Source organism: Microcaecilia unicolor, chromosome 7 (genome assembly GCF_901765095.1).
Source record: "Microcaecilia unicolor chromosome 7, aMicUni1.1, whole genome shotgun sequence".
Taxonomy (NCBI): domain Eukaryota; kingdom Metazoa; phylum Chordata; class Amphibia; order Gymnophiona; family Siphonopidae; genus Microcaecilia; species Microcaecilia unicolor.
Genome location: NC_044037.1, coordinates 156,899,830 through 156,916,031, shown reverse-complemented (window position 1 = coordinate 156,916,031; position 16,202 = coordinate 156,899,830). Strand labels below are relative to the sequence as shown.

The 16,202-nt window shown below is 43.1% G+C and overlaps 1 protein-coding gene across 1 annotated transcript in view; it reads right to left on the bottom strand.

Annotated features, from left to right (window-relative positions):
* Window positions 1-16,202, bottom strand: part of PTH2R (parathyroid hormone 2 receptor) — a 372,984-nt gene that overhangs the window by 167,718 nt on the left and 189,064 nt on the right. Inside the window, exons 8-10 of the mRNA XM_030210826.1 lie at window positions 15,739-15,892; window positions 11,252-11,312; window positions 992-1,058 (exon numbers count right to left, since the gene is read on the bottom strand). Of these exons, the coding sequence (XP_030066686.1) occupies window positions 992-1,058; window positions 11,252-11,312; window positions 15,739-15,892 (282 nt within the window). The remainder of the gene's footprint in view (window positions 1-991; window positions 1,059-11,251; window positions 11,313-15,738; window positions 15,893-16,202) is intronic.

Below are 16,202 nucleotides of genomic sequence, written 5' to 3'. Positions count from 1 at the left end.
TTCAGGTTAATATAATCAACAGCTGGTTTACAGGCATTAACATCATTGTTAGTATGTTAACTGCTTTCAATAGCATCAATAAAATCTTTAATACATTTACCTCTAAGTCAGTAAAACTGAGACAGCTCTGTGTAGAATGCAATTTTGACACTATAGATCAACACATCTGGTGTGGAAAACATTACTAAGATGTTTTCTATATTTTAAAGAACGTATTCAGCTGGTAGCAATCAGTATTTTGTTAAACACTAACAGCCAGAGGCTGGATATTCAGTGCAGGGCCATGTCTGGGCACTGAAATTGAATATCTGGGTCTGACCAGATGTGAATAGGCCACCTGAGCTTGTGCGGGTCCTTGCTGATATTAAGCCAGGACCTGACTAAGACACTTATGCTTGTCATGGCTGAATATCATCCGGGATCTGCATAAGGTTATCTCAAAAGTCTCCCAGATCAAGTAGTCCTCCAACCCCCCCCCCCCCCCCCAACCCTGTGCTTCTGGCTGAAGACCCCTTCAGCAATCAAGTATTCTCTTCTGGTCTCTCCTTTCTTGATCAAGCACTGCTCCTGGCCTAGCCTCTACACACAATCTTGTGCTACCTCCTGAAGCCCCCACTCACCTGCCCCTACTCCATCTGTAGGTGCCCCCTGGCCTACCTGACTCTTCCAGGTTGCAGCAGATATTTTGTACCCAGACCTGCCATGGGCAGGAGTGAGTGAGGATCGCTCCTCCCCACATTACCTTGCCGGACCACCAGGGAGAGTCAGGTAGACTTGGAGGGGGGGAATAGAGGTAGGGGGACTACAGGAGAGAACACTTTCATGTACAGTACTAAACATTTTCTTATGAAACAATAGTGTATTCTTTAACTCCTCTTCTCCCACTCTGGACTTTGCATGTTGGTTACTCATACTTATGAATGACCCTTGTATAAAAGAAGAAATTTAAATAATCAATGTTTTGTTCTGCAATGTATGTTATGAAACCTACCCCAATAGCTGCTAATATTGGTGCTTGGTAAATCCATTTTATGTCCCCAACATGAAGCTCCCAACACCTGTGAAACAAAAACAAATAATTTAAACATGATTTTCTTTACATTTTTCCCAAATCTATAAGGAGTAATTTCAATAAATAGTCTAAATAATTAAATAATACACTTATGGTATAGTTGGGAAGGGGCCCCTTTTATCAAGCTATGGCAACAGGGGGCCTGCGCTGGCATCGGCACAAAAGGTAGGTTTTTAAAGAATTAGCCATGCAGCAAGTGAAGCACTTGCCACTCAGCCATTTCAGGGGGGGAGCTCTTACCGCCACCCATTGAGGTGATGGTAAGGGCTCTCACGCTAACTTGGTGGTAACCAGGCAGTGCACGGCATTTCCCGATTACCACTGGTTACACACCGGCGCTATAAAAATAAATATATTTTTGTCGCGCCAGATATGATGGCATACTGGGGGTGGGAAGTACCACTGGGCTGTTGCAGTAGCCTTGCAGTACTTCCTTTTTAGTGAGTAGTAAGCCCATGTTGGGCTTACTGCTGCTTTGTAAAAGGGGCCCTTGATGAATTACGGTCCTAACACATATTATTTTCCCCTTATTGTGTGTTAAAGAGGAATAACTAACCGTAACTAATATTAAACTTTTGTATTGTGGGCAACATACAAAGATTGCAAATGCTTCTGGGGTAGCTTCTTAAAGGGGCCAACGGTTTTATTTACCCTACACCCTGATGTCCCCTCCAAACTCCAAGTGTTTTCCCAATCCCAACAAACTGAGACCTCTGATGGCCTACCAATGGAGAGTCTGATGGCTCCCCCAACAGAGTCCTTCTCAATGGCACCCCTTTTCCCCATCTATCCCACCTCGCCCCCTGTAGTCCCCCCTGGGCCTACCTACCATATTCAGGGAGTTATTTTGGGGGTGGAGGTAATTTTGATCCATAGTCACTCCTGACCCTTCTGGTGCTGAGTTCAAAATGGCACTGGCAACCCCTAGCGGTAATCTTGCAGTACTATTGTTAAGCAGTGGCGTTCCAAGGGGCGCTGACACCCGGGGCGTATCGCCGATGCGCCTCGCCCCCCGGGTGCAGTGCCCCCCCCGGCGAAAGAACCCCCCGGGTGCATGCCGCTGGGGGGGGGGTGCCGTGCGCCAGTCAGGTCGTGTTCCGGGGCAGAGGGAGCATGGAAACCAACGACGCTGACTGGTGCACGGCACCCCCCCCCAGCGGCATGCACCCGGGGCAGACCGCCCCCACCGCCCCCCCCCTTGGTACGCCACTGTTGTTAGGGGTCAAACTACCATACAAGGGCCTATGAGGAGTGGGGAGAGGTGGGTGAAGGTTGCATTTGGGGGTCATCAGGGAGGTTCCAGTTGGAGGACCATCATTTAAGGTCTGAGTTGGGTGGAGACATGGGAGGGGGAAGACCACAACATCAGCCTGACTCCTTTAATTCAATTCAATTCTTTTATACTGCTAATATCTCCTTTCCAGGGTTAGGTGCGGTTTACATTCTAGGTGAGACAAAAGCAGATAGTGTTAGTGTGAGGTATGAGAAACATTAGAAACCATTGGTGCAATGCATGAGACTAAAACCATTAATGGAAAGGACAATGGATGATACTAGGAAGTAGAAGTCATGATGTATTATTATGAAGCAGTCTTTGGGAAGAGAAAAGTTTTTAGCCTCTTCCTGAAGCTGAAGTAGCTGTTTTCTGTTCCGATGGGAATAGGTAGAGAGTTCCATATTTTGACTCCAAGCAGGGCTGCTGAGAGGGGGGGGGGGGGGGGCAGGGGTGACAAAATTCCCTGGGCCTGGGCCTACAAGGGGGGCCCGGCGCCTGGGTTTCTCTGCTTCTCCTGCTCCCAGGCCACCAGCACTGCAGTCCCCAGTCTCACCTGCCCACCCTAGGCTCCGTCGATAGCCCCCCTCCGTCCGCCACCATAACCTCGCGGAAACAGGAAGTGATGAGGGCGGGTCACAGTGAGGGAAGGCCCAAAGGAAGACGATCTGCCGCTTTCACACGGAGGTGAGGCGCTGCCGATTTGAATGCAGTGGGCCTGGTCATGGTGGCGGACGGAGGGGGGCTATCGACAGAGCAGAAGGCGCGCAGGTGAGACCGGGAACTGCAGCGCCGGTGGCCTGGGAGCAGAAGGAGAGAGACCCCAGGCCCAGCTCAGTCTCTCGGCACTCCTGACTCCAAGTACAGGGAATAGAGAGCTGAAAAACTTCTGATTTCAAACTGTCTTTTGAAATGGTGATGCTAGCATTAGTTGTTGTTTCAGTCTGTTAGACTGGACCAGGTATAGAGAAGTGGTCTTAGTCAGCAGGTCGGAGGTGAAGCCCTGTAAGATTTGAAAAACTAAACAAGCAGCTTTAAACCTGAGTCTTTCTGCTATGGGAAGCCAGTAAAGTTTGTTTAGATGAGTTGAAACACTAGTATATCTATTCAATCTGTCTTGCGGCTGTATTCTGTATGATTTGAATTTTGTTTCTGATATTGACACTTAATACCAAGAAATAGAATGTTACAGTAATCCAAGTGAGGTAGGACTAACATTTGGATTAGTAGTATGAAGGCTTTCTGGTCAAAGAATGGTCTGACTAGACGTAGATGTATCATTTTAAATAGTGTTTTCTTCCATAGCTGACTAATATAAGAAATGGTCCTGAGAGTATCAGGCATGAGTTTTGAAGCCCAATGCTCTCAGGCTGGAAAATTAATGCTGCTTGCAAGGTTGTTCTGTGGAAGTGACTAACCTACAGTACCAAGCTACCACAGGTTAGTCACTCCCATGGAAAATTAAGGTGCCGTAAAAACATGACCTTTACCACACCTTAATAATCACCCCATTCATGCCCTTATTTTAGAAGCTCTACTTGCAATTTGCACATGTAAATATCTGTATTTAAAATGATACCTTCGATAAATTTTAGAAAGGCAGGATTTTCTCGTGTAAATCTGCACTGTGCATATATTTTATTTTATTTTTCTTACATTTGTACCCCGCGCTTTCCCACTCATAGCAGGTTCAATGCGGCTTACGTATTATATACAGGTACTTATTTGTACCTGGGGCAATGGAGCAAGGAAATGTGATTTGGTCATGGTTTGGGTGGGACTCAGGTAGAATCAGAAAACTACACATTTATTTCCCATTTCACAGTGGGGAATGCACATCTATGATTACAGAGATCAATGTCAGGATTTACAAATCCACAACTTCAGGAATAACATGTATAGAATGTTTGTACATTTGGGAAGCTTGCCAGGTGCCCTTGGCCTGGATTGGCCGCTGTCGTGGACAAGATGCTGGGCTCAATGGACCCTTGGTCTTTTCCCAGTGTGGCATTACTTATGTACTTATGTACAATTGCTCCTGAGTATGTATAGTTTTTGTTACAGTGCTTGTTTTGGGCAGCCCTTAATCCTCCAGTAGTTTTTCCCCCTCAAAAATGATAATGCAGAAAGACTGTAGCCTCTAAACTTAATTAGGAGCATTTGGATATGTAGGTTTCCAAGCTGGTAGACATCTATCCGTTCCTCAATAGACATTTGTATGTATATGTTCTGAAATACTAACTTACACATGGAAGTGTATCCATTCATGTTTTAGATCTTTATAAATGTAAAATGGCTGCTCCCACTGCATGTAGTCAGTATATACACTTGCATTCCTGCAAGTGTTTTAGAAAAAAACTTACGTCAACAGATCCTTTTCTAAAATACTACCAGAAATGGACACCTCCTAACCTGAACATCTCAATCCCAATTTCTATATTCTGTCTAAAATGAGGTTGTGCTTCTTATTTCATGCTTACCTAATATAAGATACATAAAATGTGATATAAACATCCAAAAATGTTGACAACATTACAAAATCTTATCAAATAATACAAAAAGCAAATCAAAGTGAAATAAAATAATAACACAAGCCACGATAGTAACATAGTAAATGACGGCAGATAAAGACCTGAACGGTCCATCCAGTCTGCCCAACAAGATAAACTCATTTTACATGGTATGTAATACTTTATATGTATACCTGAGTTTGATTTGTCCCTGCCTTTCTCAGGGCACAGACCATAAAAGTCTGCCCAGCACTTTTCCTGTACTAAAAGTTTTGAAGCTAACGTCGAAGACCCTTAAAATTTACACTCCAGTCCATCCATATCTATTCAGTCACGATCAGGGCACAGACCGTAGAAGTCCAGCCTGCACCAGTTTTACTCTCCAAATACCGGCGTCGCCACCCAATGTCCGCTAAGATTCCATAGATCCATTCCTACTTAACAGAATTCCTTTGTGTTTATCCCACACATGTTTGAATTCCATTACCATTTTCATCTCCACCACCTCCCAGGGTAGAACCATATAGGCTTCCTGTTACTCTTGGTTTTGTTTACATTCCTCCTGTAAAGATCAGTCGCCATATTTATAGCAGCCTTCAGCTTTGACCGCTGATGCTCCACTTCTCCTACGCCTTCCCACTCCAACAGCTCCTTTTTCAGGTATTCCCCCATTTTATCAAAATCAGTACGTCTGAAATCCAGTACTTTTAGTATTGTGTGTCCACACTTCGCCTTCGCCCTTATATCAAACCATATTGTGTGATGGTCACTATTACATAGGTGGGCACCCACCTGGATATTAGAAACACTTCCTCCATTCATGAGCAGTAGATCCGGCATCGACCCTTCCCTCTTGGGTTCCGTCACCATTTGTCTGAGCAAGGCACTTTGACAGGCATCCACAATCTCCCTACTTCTTTCCGATTCCTCAGACGGGACGTTGCAATCCACATCAGACAAATTGAAATCTCCCAAAAGTAGCACCTCCCCTTTCATACCAATCTTTTGAATATCTTCTATCAGATCCTTGTCTAACTTCTCCATTTGCGCTTGAGGTACATAAGTACATAAGTATTGCAATACTGGGAAAGACCAAAGGTCCATCATGCCCAGCATCCTGTTTCCAACAGTGGCCAATCCAGGTCACAAATGTCTGGCAAGATCCCAAAAAAGTACCAAACATTCTATACTGCTGATCCCAGAAATAGTGGATTCTCCCCAAGTCCATTTAATAATGAACTTTTTCTTTAGGAAGCCGTCCAAACCTTTTTAAAACTCTGCTAAGCTAACCCGCCTTTACCACATTCTCTGGCAACGAATTCCAGAGTTTAATTACACGTTGAGTGAAGAAATATTTTCTCCGATTCATTTTAAATTTACTACATTGTAGCTTCATTGCATGCCCCCTAGTCCTAGTATTTTTGGAAAGCGTAAACACATCTACCCAATCCACTCCACTCATTATTTTATAGACCTCTATCATACCTCCCCTCAGCTGCCTTTTCTTCAAGCTGAAGAGCCCTAGCCACTTTAGCCTTTCCTCATAGGGAAGTCGTCCCATCCCCTTTATCATTTTCATCGCCCTTCTCTGCACCTTTTATAATTCCACTATCAGGCTTATTTTTGAAACAGAAGGACGCCCATCTTTCGACACAAATCGGAAGATGGGCGTCCTTCTCACAGGGTCTTCCAAATCGGTATAATTGAAAGCCAACTTTCCCCAACTGCTTTCCATCACAGGAATGGCCAAAGTTCACAGGGGTGTGTCAGAGGCGTAGCGAAGGCGGAACTTGGGCAAGCCTAACAAATGGATGTCCTCGACCCATAATGGAAAAAAAGGGCGTCCCTGACGAGCACTTGGACGCCTTTAGCTGGTCCTGTTTTTCTTATGACCAAGGCACAAAAAGGTGCCCGAAATGACCAGATGACCACTGGAGAGAATCGGGGATGACCTCCAGTTACTCCCCCAGTGGTCACTAACCCCCTCCCACCCTAAAAAAAAATCTTTAAAAATATTTTGTGCCAGCATCTATGCCAGCTTCAAATGTCATACTCAGGTCCATCACAGCAGTATGCAGGTCCCTGAAGCAGTTTTAGTGGATGCAGTGCATTTCAGGCAGGCGGACCCAGGCCCAACCCCCCCCCCCCCTATACCTGTTACACATGGTGGTAAATGTGAGCCCTCCAAAACCCACCAGAAACCCACTGTACCCACATCTAGGTGCCCCCCTTCACCCGTAAGGGCTATGGTAGTGGGTTTGGGGGGGGGGAGGTTGGGGGCTCAGCACACAAGGTAAGGGAGCTATATACCTGGGAGCAATTTATGAAGTCCACTGCAGTGCCCCCTAGGGTGTCTGGTTGGTGCCCTGGCATGTGAGGGAAACCAGTGCACTATAAATGCTGGGTCCTCCAATGACCAAAGGGCTTGCATTTGGTCATTTTTGAGATGGGCGTCCTTGGTTTCCATTATTGCTGAAAATCAGAAATGACCAAGTCTAGGGATGACCATCTCTAAGGATGACTTAAATTTCAAGGTTTGGGCATCCCCGACCGTATTATCAAAATGAAACATGGACGTCCATCTTGTTTCGATAATACGGGTTTCCCTGCCCCTCCACCGGGACGTTTTGCAAGGATGTCCTCAGCAAAACATGGGCATCCCTTTCGATTATGCTCCTCCACATCTTTTTTGAGATATGGCAACCAGAATTGAACACAATATTCAAGGTGCGGTCGCACCATGGTGTGATACAAAGGCATTATAACATCCTCATTTTTCTTTTTTCATTCCTTTCCTAATAATACCTAACATTCTATTTGCTTTCTTAGCTGTAGCAGCACACTGAGCAGAAGGTTTCAACGTATCATCAACGACGACACCTAGATCTCTTTCTTGGTCGGTGACTCCTAACATGGAACATAGTAACATAGTAGATGACGGCAGAAAAAAGACCTGCACGGTCCATCCAGTCTGCCCAACAAGACAACTCATGTGTGCTACTTTCTGTGTATACCCTACTTTGATTTGTACCTGTGCTCTTCAGGGCACAGACCGTATAAGGCTGCCCAGCACTATCCCCACCTCCCAACCACCAGCCCCGCCTCCCACCACCGGCTCTGGCACAGACCGTATAAGTCTGCCCAGCACCATCTCTGCCTCCCGCCACTGGCTCTGCCACCCAATCTCGGCTAAGCTCCTTAGGATCCATTCCTTCTGAACAGGATTCCTTTATGTTTATCCCATGCATGTTTGAATTCCGTTACCGTTTTCGTTTCCACCACCTCCCGCGGGAGGACATTCCAAGCATCCACTACTCTCTCCGTGAAAAAATACTTCCTGACATTTTTCTTGAGTCTGCCCCCCTTCAATCTCATTTCATGTCCTCTCGTTCTACTGCCTTCGCATCTCCGGAAAAGGTTCGTTTGCAGATTAATACCTTTCAAACAAAACAAGTTATTTTAACAAGCTGCAGATGTGGGCTCCGACTGTGTTTAGTATCACCTGGCAAAGACAGGTAAAATGCTACTTGCTTCCCCTGGCACAAGGAGCAGAGAGGGTCCAAGAGAACTGCTCCAATTCTAATCGCAAAGGGCTGGTGGGGGCAGTTAAGAGACTGCAGACCCCTTGCCTTCCTCCATACACACCAGTGTGTCCAGCCAGACCATAGGCAGGTAGAGAAAAAGTGAACGCAGAACACCACAGGCCGCCTACAACTTAAAAGAAAACCTGAAAAACTTAAATACCATTTTTATTATTAAAATATATTTTTTAGAGCTAATTTAATTTGCAAAGCAAGACAAATATATACCCTGAACACACTGCTTGAAAACTCTCACTCATTGGGACCAGTCGCCTCTGGTATCTTTGCACCTCACCTTCCACTGTGGTGTGAGGCCAATCTTGAGGTATGAGCTGTGTTAACGAATCAATATTATTTCTCTCCTTCTAACTGTGCTGGAAATAATGTCTGTTTTCATTAGAATTGTGTGTTGAATCTACACTGCCAGAGACTTAATTCAATCAGTTTGGTTACATAGCATCTGGTGACTCATATCTCTGGAGGAGGGGCAATTTTGTTTTGAGCTGGGACTGACCTGAACACCCTTTACCTACCACATGGAAGACTGACTTAAAAAACCCTTACCTTGCAAGGAGAGCGTGGGGTTGTTTTCTATCAGCGTCAAGGTTTGAGGTGCCAAGTTATCTCCATTTTGCGATTTGCAGTGAGTTGCGTAAAGTATCACATACCATGTAAAATGAGTTTATCTTGTTGGGCAGACTGGATGGACCAAACAGGTCTTTATCTGCCGTCATTTACTATGTTACTATATAAATTATAAGATGCCCATTATATTCCTATGTGTGCTTTATCTGTTAGTGCACAGTAGTAAAAGGACCCCAAAACTCCTTGTTTTCTTTTGATATTTCGTAGTCAGTAAAATATCATTTCATTTTCTCTTCATTGGCCCTCTAGTCAAAAGTTAGAAATGACTACAATCAGCCAGGCTTATGCCTACTCTTACAACCCATTAATACCTATCCAGCCTCACTTCTTCTTATCTACTGCACTATAATATTAATCTCTTTACCAAAATTAAAACCTAAACATTTATTTTATTTATTATTTCTTATGAACTGTATGCAAGCTATTGAAGCAGTGTATATTCAGATATGGTAGTTATTTTTCAGTTTTTGGAGGGCTGACAATCTGCGTCTCTACCTGAGGCAATAGAGATGACTTGCCTAAAATTAAAATAACTGAGTACTTGAAAAATAAGCAGGACTTACAGCAGTGATACTAATGACTTCCTTTCTTGCTTTCCACATGAATTTCCTAGTTACTGCAGCAATGATTTTTGACTGGGACAACGTACTAATGCTTCCTTCAGAACCCTGTAATCATCAGTCCTAAGTCCAACTATTAGGTGTTTCTATTTATGAAACAGTGCTATGACGACTGTTTCTATTGGAACTACAGCAGTAGTCTCTACCTATGTAAATGCACATGTATGAGCCAAAAAAAATGGAGTATGAGAAGACAAAAGATTCTGGGACAGAATCTGCTGTAGTGAACTGAAATGACAATTCCTTGTTTGAGCCTGATAACAAAGAGTGTAAACCTTCTCAGGGCCGACTTAACCTATGGACCAGGTGAGGCTCTGGCCCAGGGCGCCAGACACAAAGGGCACCAAATGCTTTAGCCTGTGATGTCACTGGCCCTATAGGTTAAGCTGGTCCAGAGCTTAACTGGTGATGTTGCTTGTGCAGGGAAAAAAGAAGAGCCACGACCCCCTTCTTCTTTCTGTCTAAGGCTACTTTCCCCCATCTACCTTTAAATGCAGTTTTCCCCTCCCAAACACAGACAGCTTTTCACTTAAACACTACTCGCATCAGCCCCAGCGTCTTCCTTCTGCTGCACCCTGCCCGTCCTTTGACATAACTTCCCGTTTCCACAGGGGTGCAGCAGTGGGTCGGATGCAGGTAGCATTAGGTGACATGCTGTTGGTATTCAGGAGGGGGATTCTGCCTTTAAAAAGTAGGCTGGGGGTGGGAGAGAATGGCCTGAGGAGGGAGGGTGCTGCAATGGGAGGGCACCAAATCAAAAGTTGGCTGAGGGCACTATAGTCCCTTGAGCCCTGGACCTCCTTAGAAATTGGCTCAGTGACCCTGGAAGGTATCTCATATCTGATAAGTGGGCCCAACCTGATTAGACATAACCCTTGCCTGCCCTGTATCTACTGACTGTTGCTATGCACATGATTGGTTACAAAAAAGAACAACTTCTGATTTACGAGTGTGTGACAGGAATCTCTGGTGAAGCCAATCACTTTGGGATATGTTACAGCCCCTTGCTTTGCATACTGAACTGATAAGGAGCCAACAGAAACCTTAAGAAGGTGTTCTGAGATAAAGGAACAAAGAGCCACCCTGAAGATTCCTGAGATACATGCTGCATGTCTGCTATCAACCCCTAGCTTGTCTCTCTGTCTCCAACTGTCAGTAAAAGCTACCATCTCTCTGCCTTGCTTATAAGAACCCTTCTTGGCTGGAGCAACCTCATAGCTATTTCTTGCATGCATTCCTAAAGGCTAGTGTGCCTCACAGAGGAGGAAACACTGGGCTCATATCCTTGGCAATTCTCCAGAGATATTGTGCCAGGAACACATGAAATGGTGTTTCATACCAAGAGCATATTTGCTTTTATACAACAAGAGTAGTGTGGTTGCCATGTTATTCCACTGTAAAAGTTAATAAACAGAAACAAAACAAAACAGGAATAAGATGATACTTTTTTTTTTTTAATTGGACTAACAAGAAAAATATATAAATCTGTCCAGATGATACAGTCTCTCTTCACATTCCCTCTTTCCCCATTCACAGTGTTGACTATTTACCTTGTATCTGCTAATGCTGCTCGTACCACTGCCCACATCACTGCAAAGATTGCTGGGAATCCTGCAATGAAAGAGTTATTAGTAAACTGGCTATTTAAATTGCATATAGTCATAACGAAGCAGAGTTACACATGTAAAAATGACAGTTTTATGTCACTGAACCATGTTATTCTATTTATTTTCTTTACCAGTTTATATAATTTAGGTAATTCTGTTGGTTCTGCCCCCCCCCCCCCCACTAGCTGTTTGAAAAAACGCTCTCAAGTATTTTGCATCACCTCCACCCACATACACACACACACACACTGCTCAACATCCCTTATCTCTGATGTTTATTATAAATGCTATTTTGATCTATGACTCCCTCATGTTTATTTTAAAGTGCTGTTGAATCCAAGGCACTTTCCCATTCCCTTCCTTCCTACCTAATCTGTGCAAAGCAAAGTATTTCCAGCCAGCTTAAAAAACAAACAGACCACCACAGGCTGAATATGGGAGGATGTCTCTTTAATTTATATTTTTAAATTTATAATTGTCTTATGAGTTATAAGTAATCTATGTATTTACTATTTATCTTTATTCTTATTATTTCATGTGTGGTTTTACTTCAATACTCTTTTACCCCTCCTACTATAACCTCGCCTCTTTTCTGTTGCCTTATCTCAGTCCTGAACAACAAGTGGAACAAGTCTAAGGACAAGACTCAGATGGATGGCATGCAAAGGGGAGTTCAGAGGGGAGAACCCCTTGGTTTGTTTCTTAGTATCTTTAAGATATTTTTTCAGCATTACTAGTTCTTCATGGAAATGCATCGACTCCAAAAGTAGATAATACAATTGGTTATATCAAAGCATACTAGTACAAAAATGGCAAATCAGAAGTTGTCCATTCTTGACTAATCAGGTGCATGCTGGCATGAACCTTCTCCCTTATCTCCTACTGCAAAGGCTGGTGCCCCTCTCAAATAATTTTAGACCTTTGGATCCCTCACAGAGATTTTGATAATTAAATTCAACAATCATGATTATCCTAACATTACTCCTCCAACAGTGGTGTCGCTAGACAGAAATATTTGGGGTGGCAACCAGTTATGGAGGGTGGCAATCCAAAGTGGAATATCTGCACATCATACACCCCTCCCCCATCCACTTTTAAATGAACTATATATGACATCATGGCCTTCTAATGTATAAAGATATTCTCCTCTTCCAGTTAGTTTAGTCACGGCGAACCGGCAGTGAAATCAGCAGGCAGGCTCGCCTCCTTGTCGCTCGCTTCGCTTCACTTCCCTTCCCTCTCAGCGTGTCCCGCCCTCCTCTGATGTAATTTCCTTTCAGCGAGGGCGGGACACACTGAGAGGGAAGGGAAGTGAAGTGAGTGACAAGGAGGCGAGCCTGCCTGCCTGCTGCTTTCACTGCCGGTTCGCCGTGACTTCGGGTAAACAAAAGTTTTGCAACACAGGGAGCACATCTGGGTGCACGAATGGAAGGGAGCAGGCAGGTGAGCCGGACCGCACAAAAAAGGTGCCGGTATGCCGCACCGGCGTGTACTGGCACAAAAAAATCACTGGTTCTCATATTCCCCCGTTTTTCAGTAACAAGCCTGTGTTCTCATCGCCTCACGTTTCCAGCATTACCCCTGTGTTCCCATCTCTCTCCTTTTCCAGAATTACCTCCATCAGCCCCATGCTTCCAGCAAAATAAATAAATAACACACACATACACATGCGCACGTGTTCCCATCTTTCCCCTTTTTCAGCATTATCCCCGTGTTTCCAGCTTTACATCTATCAGCCTCATTGGTGGAACTCCCAACCCTGCAACCCCATGAGTCAGGGAAATTGCAGAGAAGTGAGTAGGAAATGTTTGACTAATAACTTAGCAATTAATTTTCTAATTGATAGCAGACAAGTGTTGCTATTTACAGTGTTTACTTTTGAAGTATTGTGTAGTACACCATGACAAGGGCTTCCTTTCAATATTATGTCTCTTTGTATCAGGTGTTCAGCGCTGCGTGCATCTGGTAGCGCTATACAAACGCTAATAATAATAATTATGTAACATGAGAAGATAAGATACACCATGCTGAGTCTAAGCAAAGGTATCAAACCCAGCAGTTTAACTGAATGTGGCCAGTCCAGGTCATCAGAAATACCTGCCAAAGAGAAAATGCATTTCTTGTTGCTCCCTCCAAGGGGTCACGTAAGTTTCCACAATATTTTCACAGATTCAATGCATATACTGCAATACCTGTGTTTCAAAGAAATATGAGGTCCAATATCAAAAGTAAAAGAATGCAGCTAACAGCATCTGCATAGAAAAAGCTCGGGCCCAATTCAAAAAGTCAGTTACTGTGGAAACCTATATGACCAGGTTTTTCCAAAACTTGGCCAGGTTGGGTCCTGTTTCCATTAAAGCTGACTTTTGGATAAACTCTTGTTCTGAGGTCCTTTTATTAAGCTGCAGTAAAAAGTGGCCTGCAGTAGTGTAGGTGTGTGTATTGGGCACGCACCAGGCCAGTTTTTACCGTGTCTTCAAAAAAGGGCTTTTTTTTAATGGGACGGGAAAAGAGCCTGTGGCAAAACTGAAACCAGTGCACGTCCAAAACCGGCCTGAGCCCTTTATGCCACCCATTGATCTAGTAGTAAGGGTTCATGAACTATACATGCAGTGAATGCTCAGCGTGTGCCAAGTGCCAATTACCATCGGAAACGACGCGTGTGGGGGGAAATAAATAAGTAAATCATCCAGGCAGAATGGGTATGTGCCAAATCTGAAATCACCACCGGGGGGGGGGCACGGTAGCCTGGTGGTAGTCTCATTTTGGCAAAAGCTGCACGCCCATAACGCCTAACGCTTCCTTGGATCACAGCTGCCATTCGAAAAAAGCCACCAACTTCAGTGTTAGATATTGATCTGAGGAAACTTGATGAAATGGGCTTTGGTATGACCTAGCATGCACATCTTGGAAGTAAGATAGAGTAAGCTTAGCAAGTTTGTGGCCACATATGCATATAAATGGATTCTCATAAAATACCAACTGACATGATGGCATTTATTTTGCCAGTAGGGGTGTATAGAGACAGAGTTTGGGCAGAGCTTCCAAGTACACACGTGGATTATAAAGTATGCTAATTTACATGTGTACATGAGTAATCTAAGCACAGACATTTACACCTCTTATGCAGGTGTAAATATCTGAACCTGCATGGTAGGTGCAATCTCTGCCACTTATGCTAGCATTTTATAATGACACATTGATGCCTATACAATTTGTTTTTCTAAAATAATGCCTAAGTTGATGGTTACTTGCCCACCTAAACCAAGTGAATTACCTTATTATGCTCTAATGTAGGTCTCAGGAAGTTAAAATTTACCCATGAAGCTCTAATCACCTTGCAGATATACCAAATAATTTTCTAGAACTGGAAAGACTGACAATTATGCAGGAGGGACTCTCTAGGATCAAAGTTTAACTGATTTCCCCCCATTGTTCTCTGTAGGTCATTCGAAAATGAATGGTAGACTGTACTAATCTAGGCAAAATGCTAAAAACTGATTCAACAGGTTGCTAAAGATACTGTAAATTTCTATTAACCCTCAAAAAAACTAAGAAGTTTTCTGAGATTTTTCTTTTTTAAAAAAGACTAGAAAATAAAATAAACTAACAGCTATCTCACTGTTCAGCTTCAATTATGGGCCCTGTTTACTAAGGTACGTTAGTGTTTTTAGCGCACCTACATTTAGTGTGTGCGCTAACCATGTAGGCAACTATAGGGATATTGTAACATGTACATGGTTAACGCAGGTACATGGTTAACACGTGTTAAAAATGTGACACACCTATAGCGCTGCTTAGTAAACAGGGCCCTATGGGACATATTTACAGTATTATTATTATTTTTTAGTAATGGTTTAACTCCTATGTTTAAACAGACATTGGAGATGTGAGATAATTTGTAAGATCATCCAGGTATCTTTCTGAAAACTTCTGTCTTACTCATAATTCAGAAAATATTAATTACCTGCAATAGAAGGTGTAAAATCACAACATGTAAAAACTCTCCAACAAGCATGAACATTGGCTATGATAATGTCAAGAGCAAGAATAATATTTAATTAGCACAATTTATATATTTGTGTAGCTATTTAGCTTTAGTAATAAAGCAGGAACCCCAAAGGAGAGCTACATTCAACTTTTCCATGATATCTAAAAGAGTGTGAAGACAAATCCTCACATCTGACCCAAACATTGTCATAGATACTAATCATTTATTAAAGGCAGAAAAAGCCCATCAAGTTCTCAATTTGCATATATAAATTGTGTGGGTAGACTGTGCAGCTTATTTTTATATAGACAGCTTTATCTTCTAGGTATGTTTCTTTCCTCTTAAAGAAAGCAATACGAGAAGAAATGAACCATGATAGAAATCAGTTGTTTAATGCACAGAGTTCATTAATAAAGATACAAAGAATCATATATCTTACCCCATCCTATTAAAGTGAAGCCCCATAAGTATTTGGTGTCGGAAAAGAAAGCCACAAATATCAAGCTGTGCAGATAGAGCCCTTCCACCAGGATCCAGTAGTAGTTTGTGGTTAAGAAGTATACAAACATCACAACAGCAACTTTGCACCCAACCTGCCAAAAATAACATTCTCCCATAATAATAATTTAGACTGAATAACATTGACAGAATATATAGCCTAAAGATGTGGGTTCAGTATGAAATGTTATGTAGTACTAGCAAACATTCATTTAAGTTTACAGTATGTCCTGAATTATAGTGTGCTCAAGTTCTAAGATCTTGTTTGGCTATATACAGCAATCAGTGGACTGACATAAATAGATAGTATGAATGAAATTACAACATAGAGCCAGATATTCAGTTGGCGGTAGTGAGTACTTTTTAGCTGCCACTGGCATTATTCCTGGATATTCAATGCCGGCC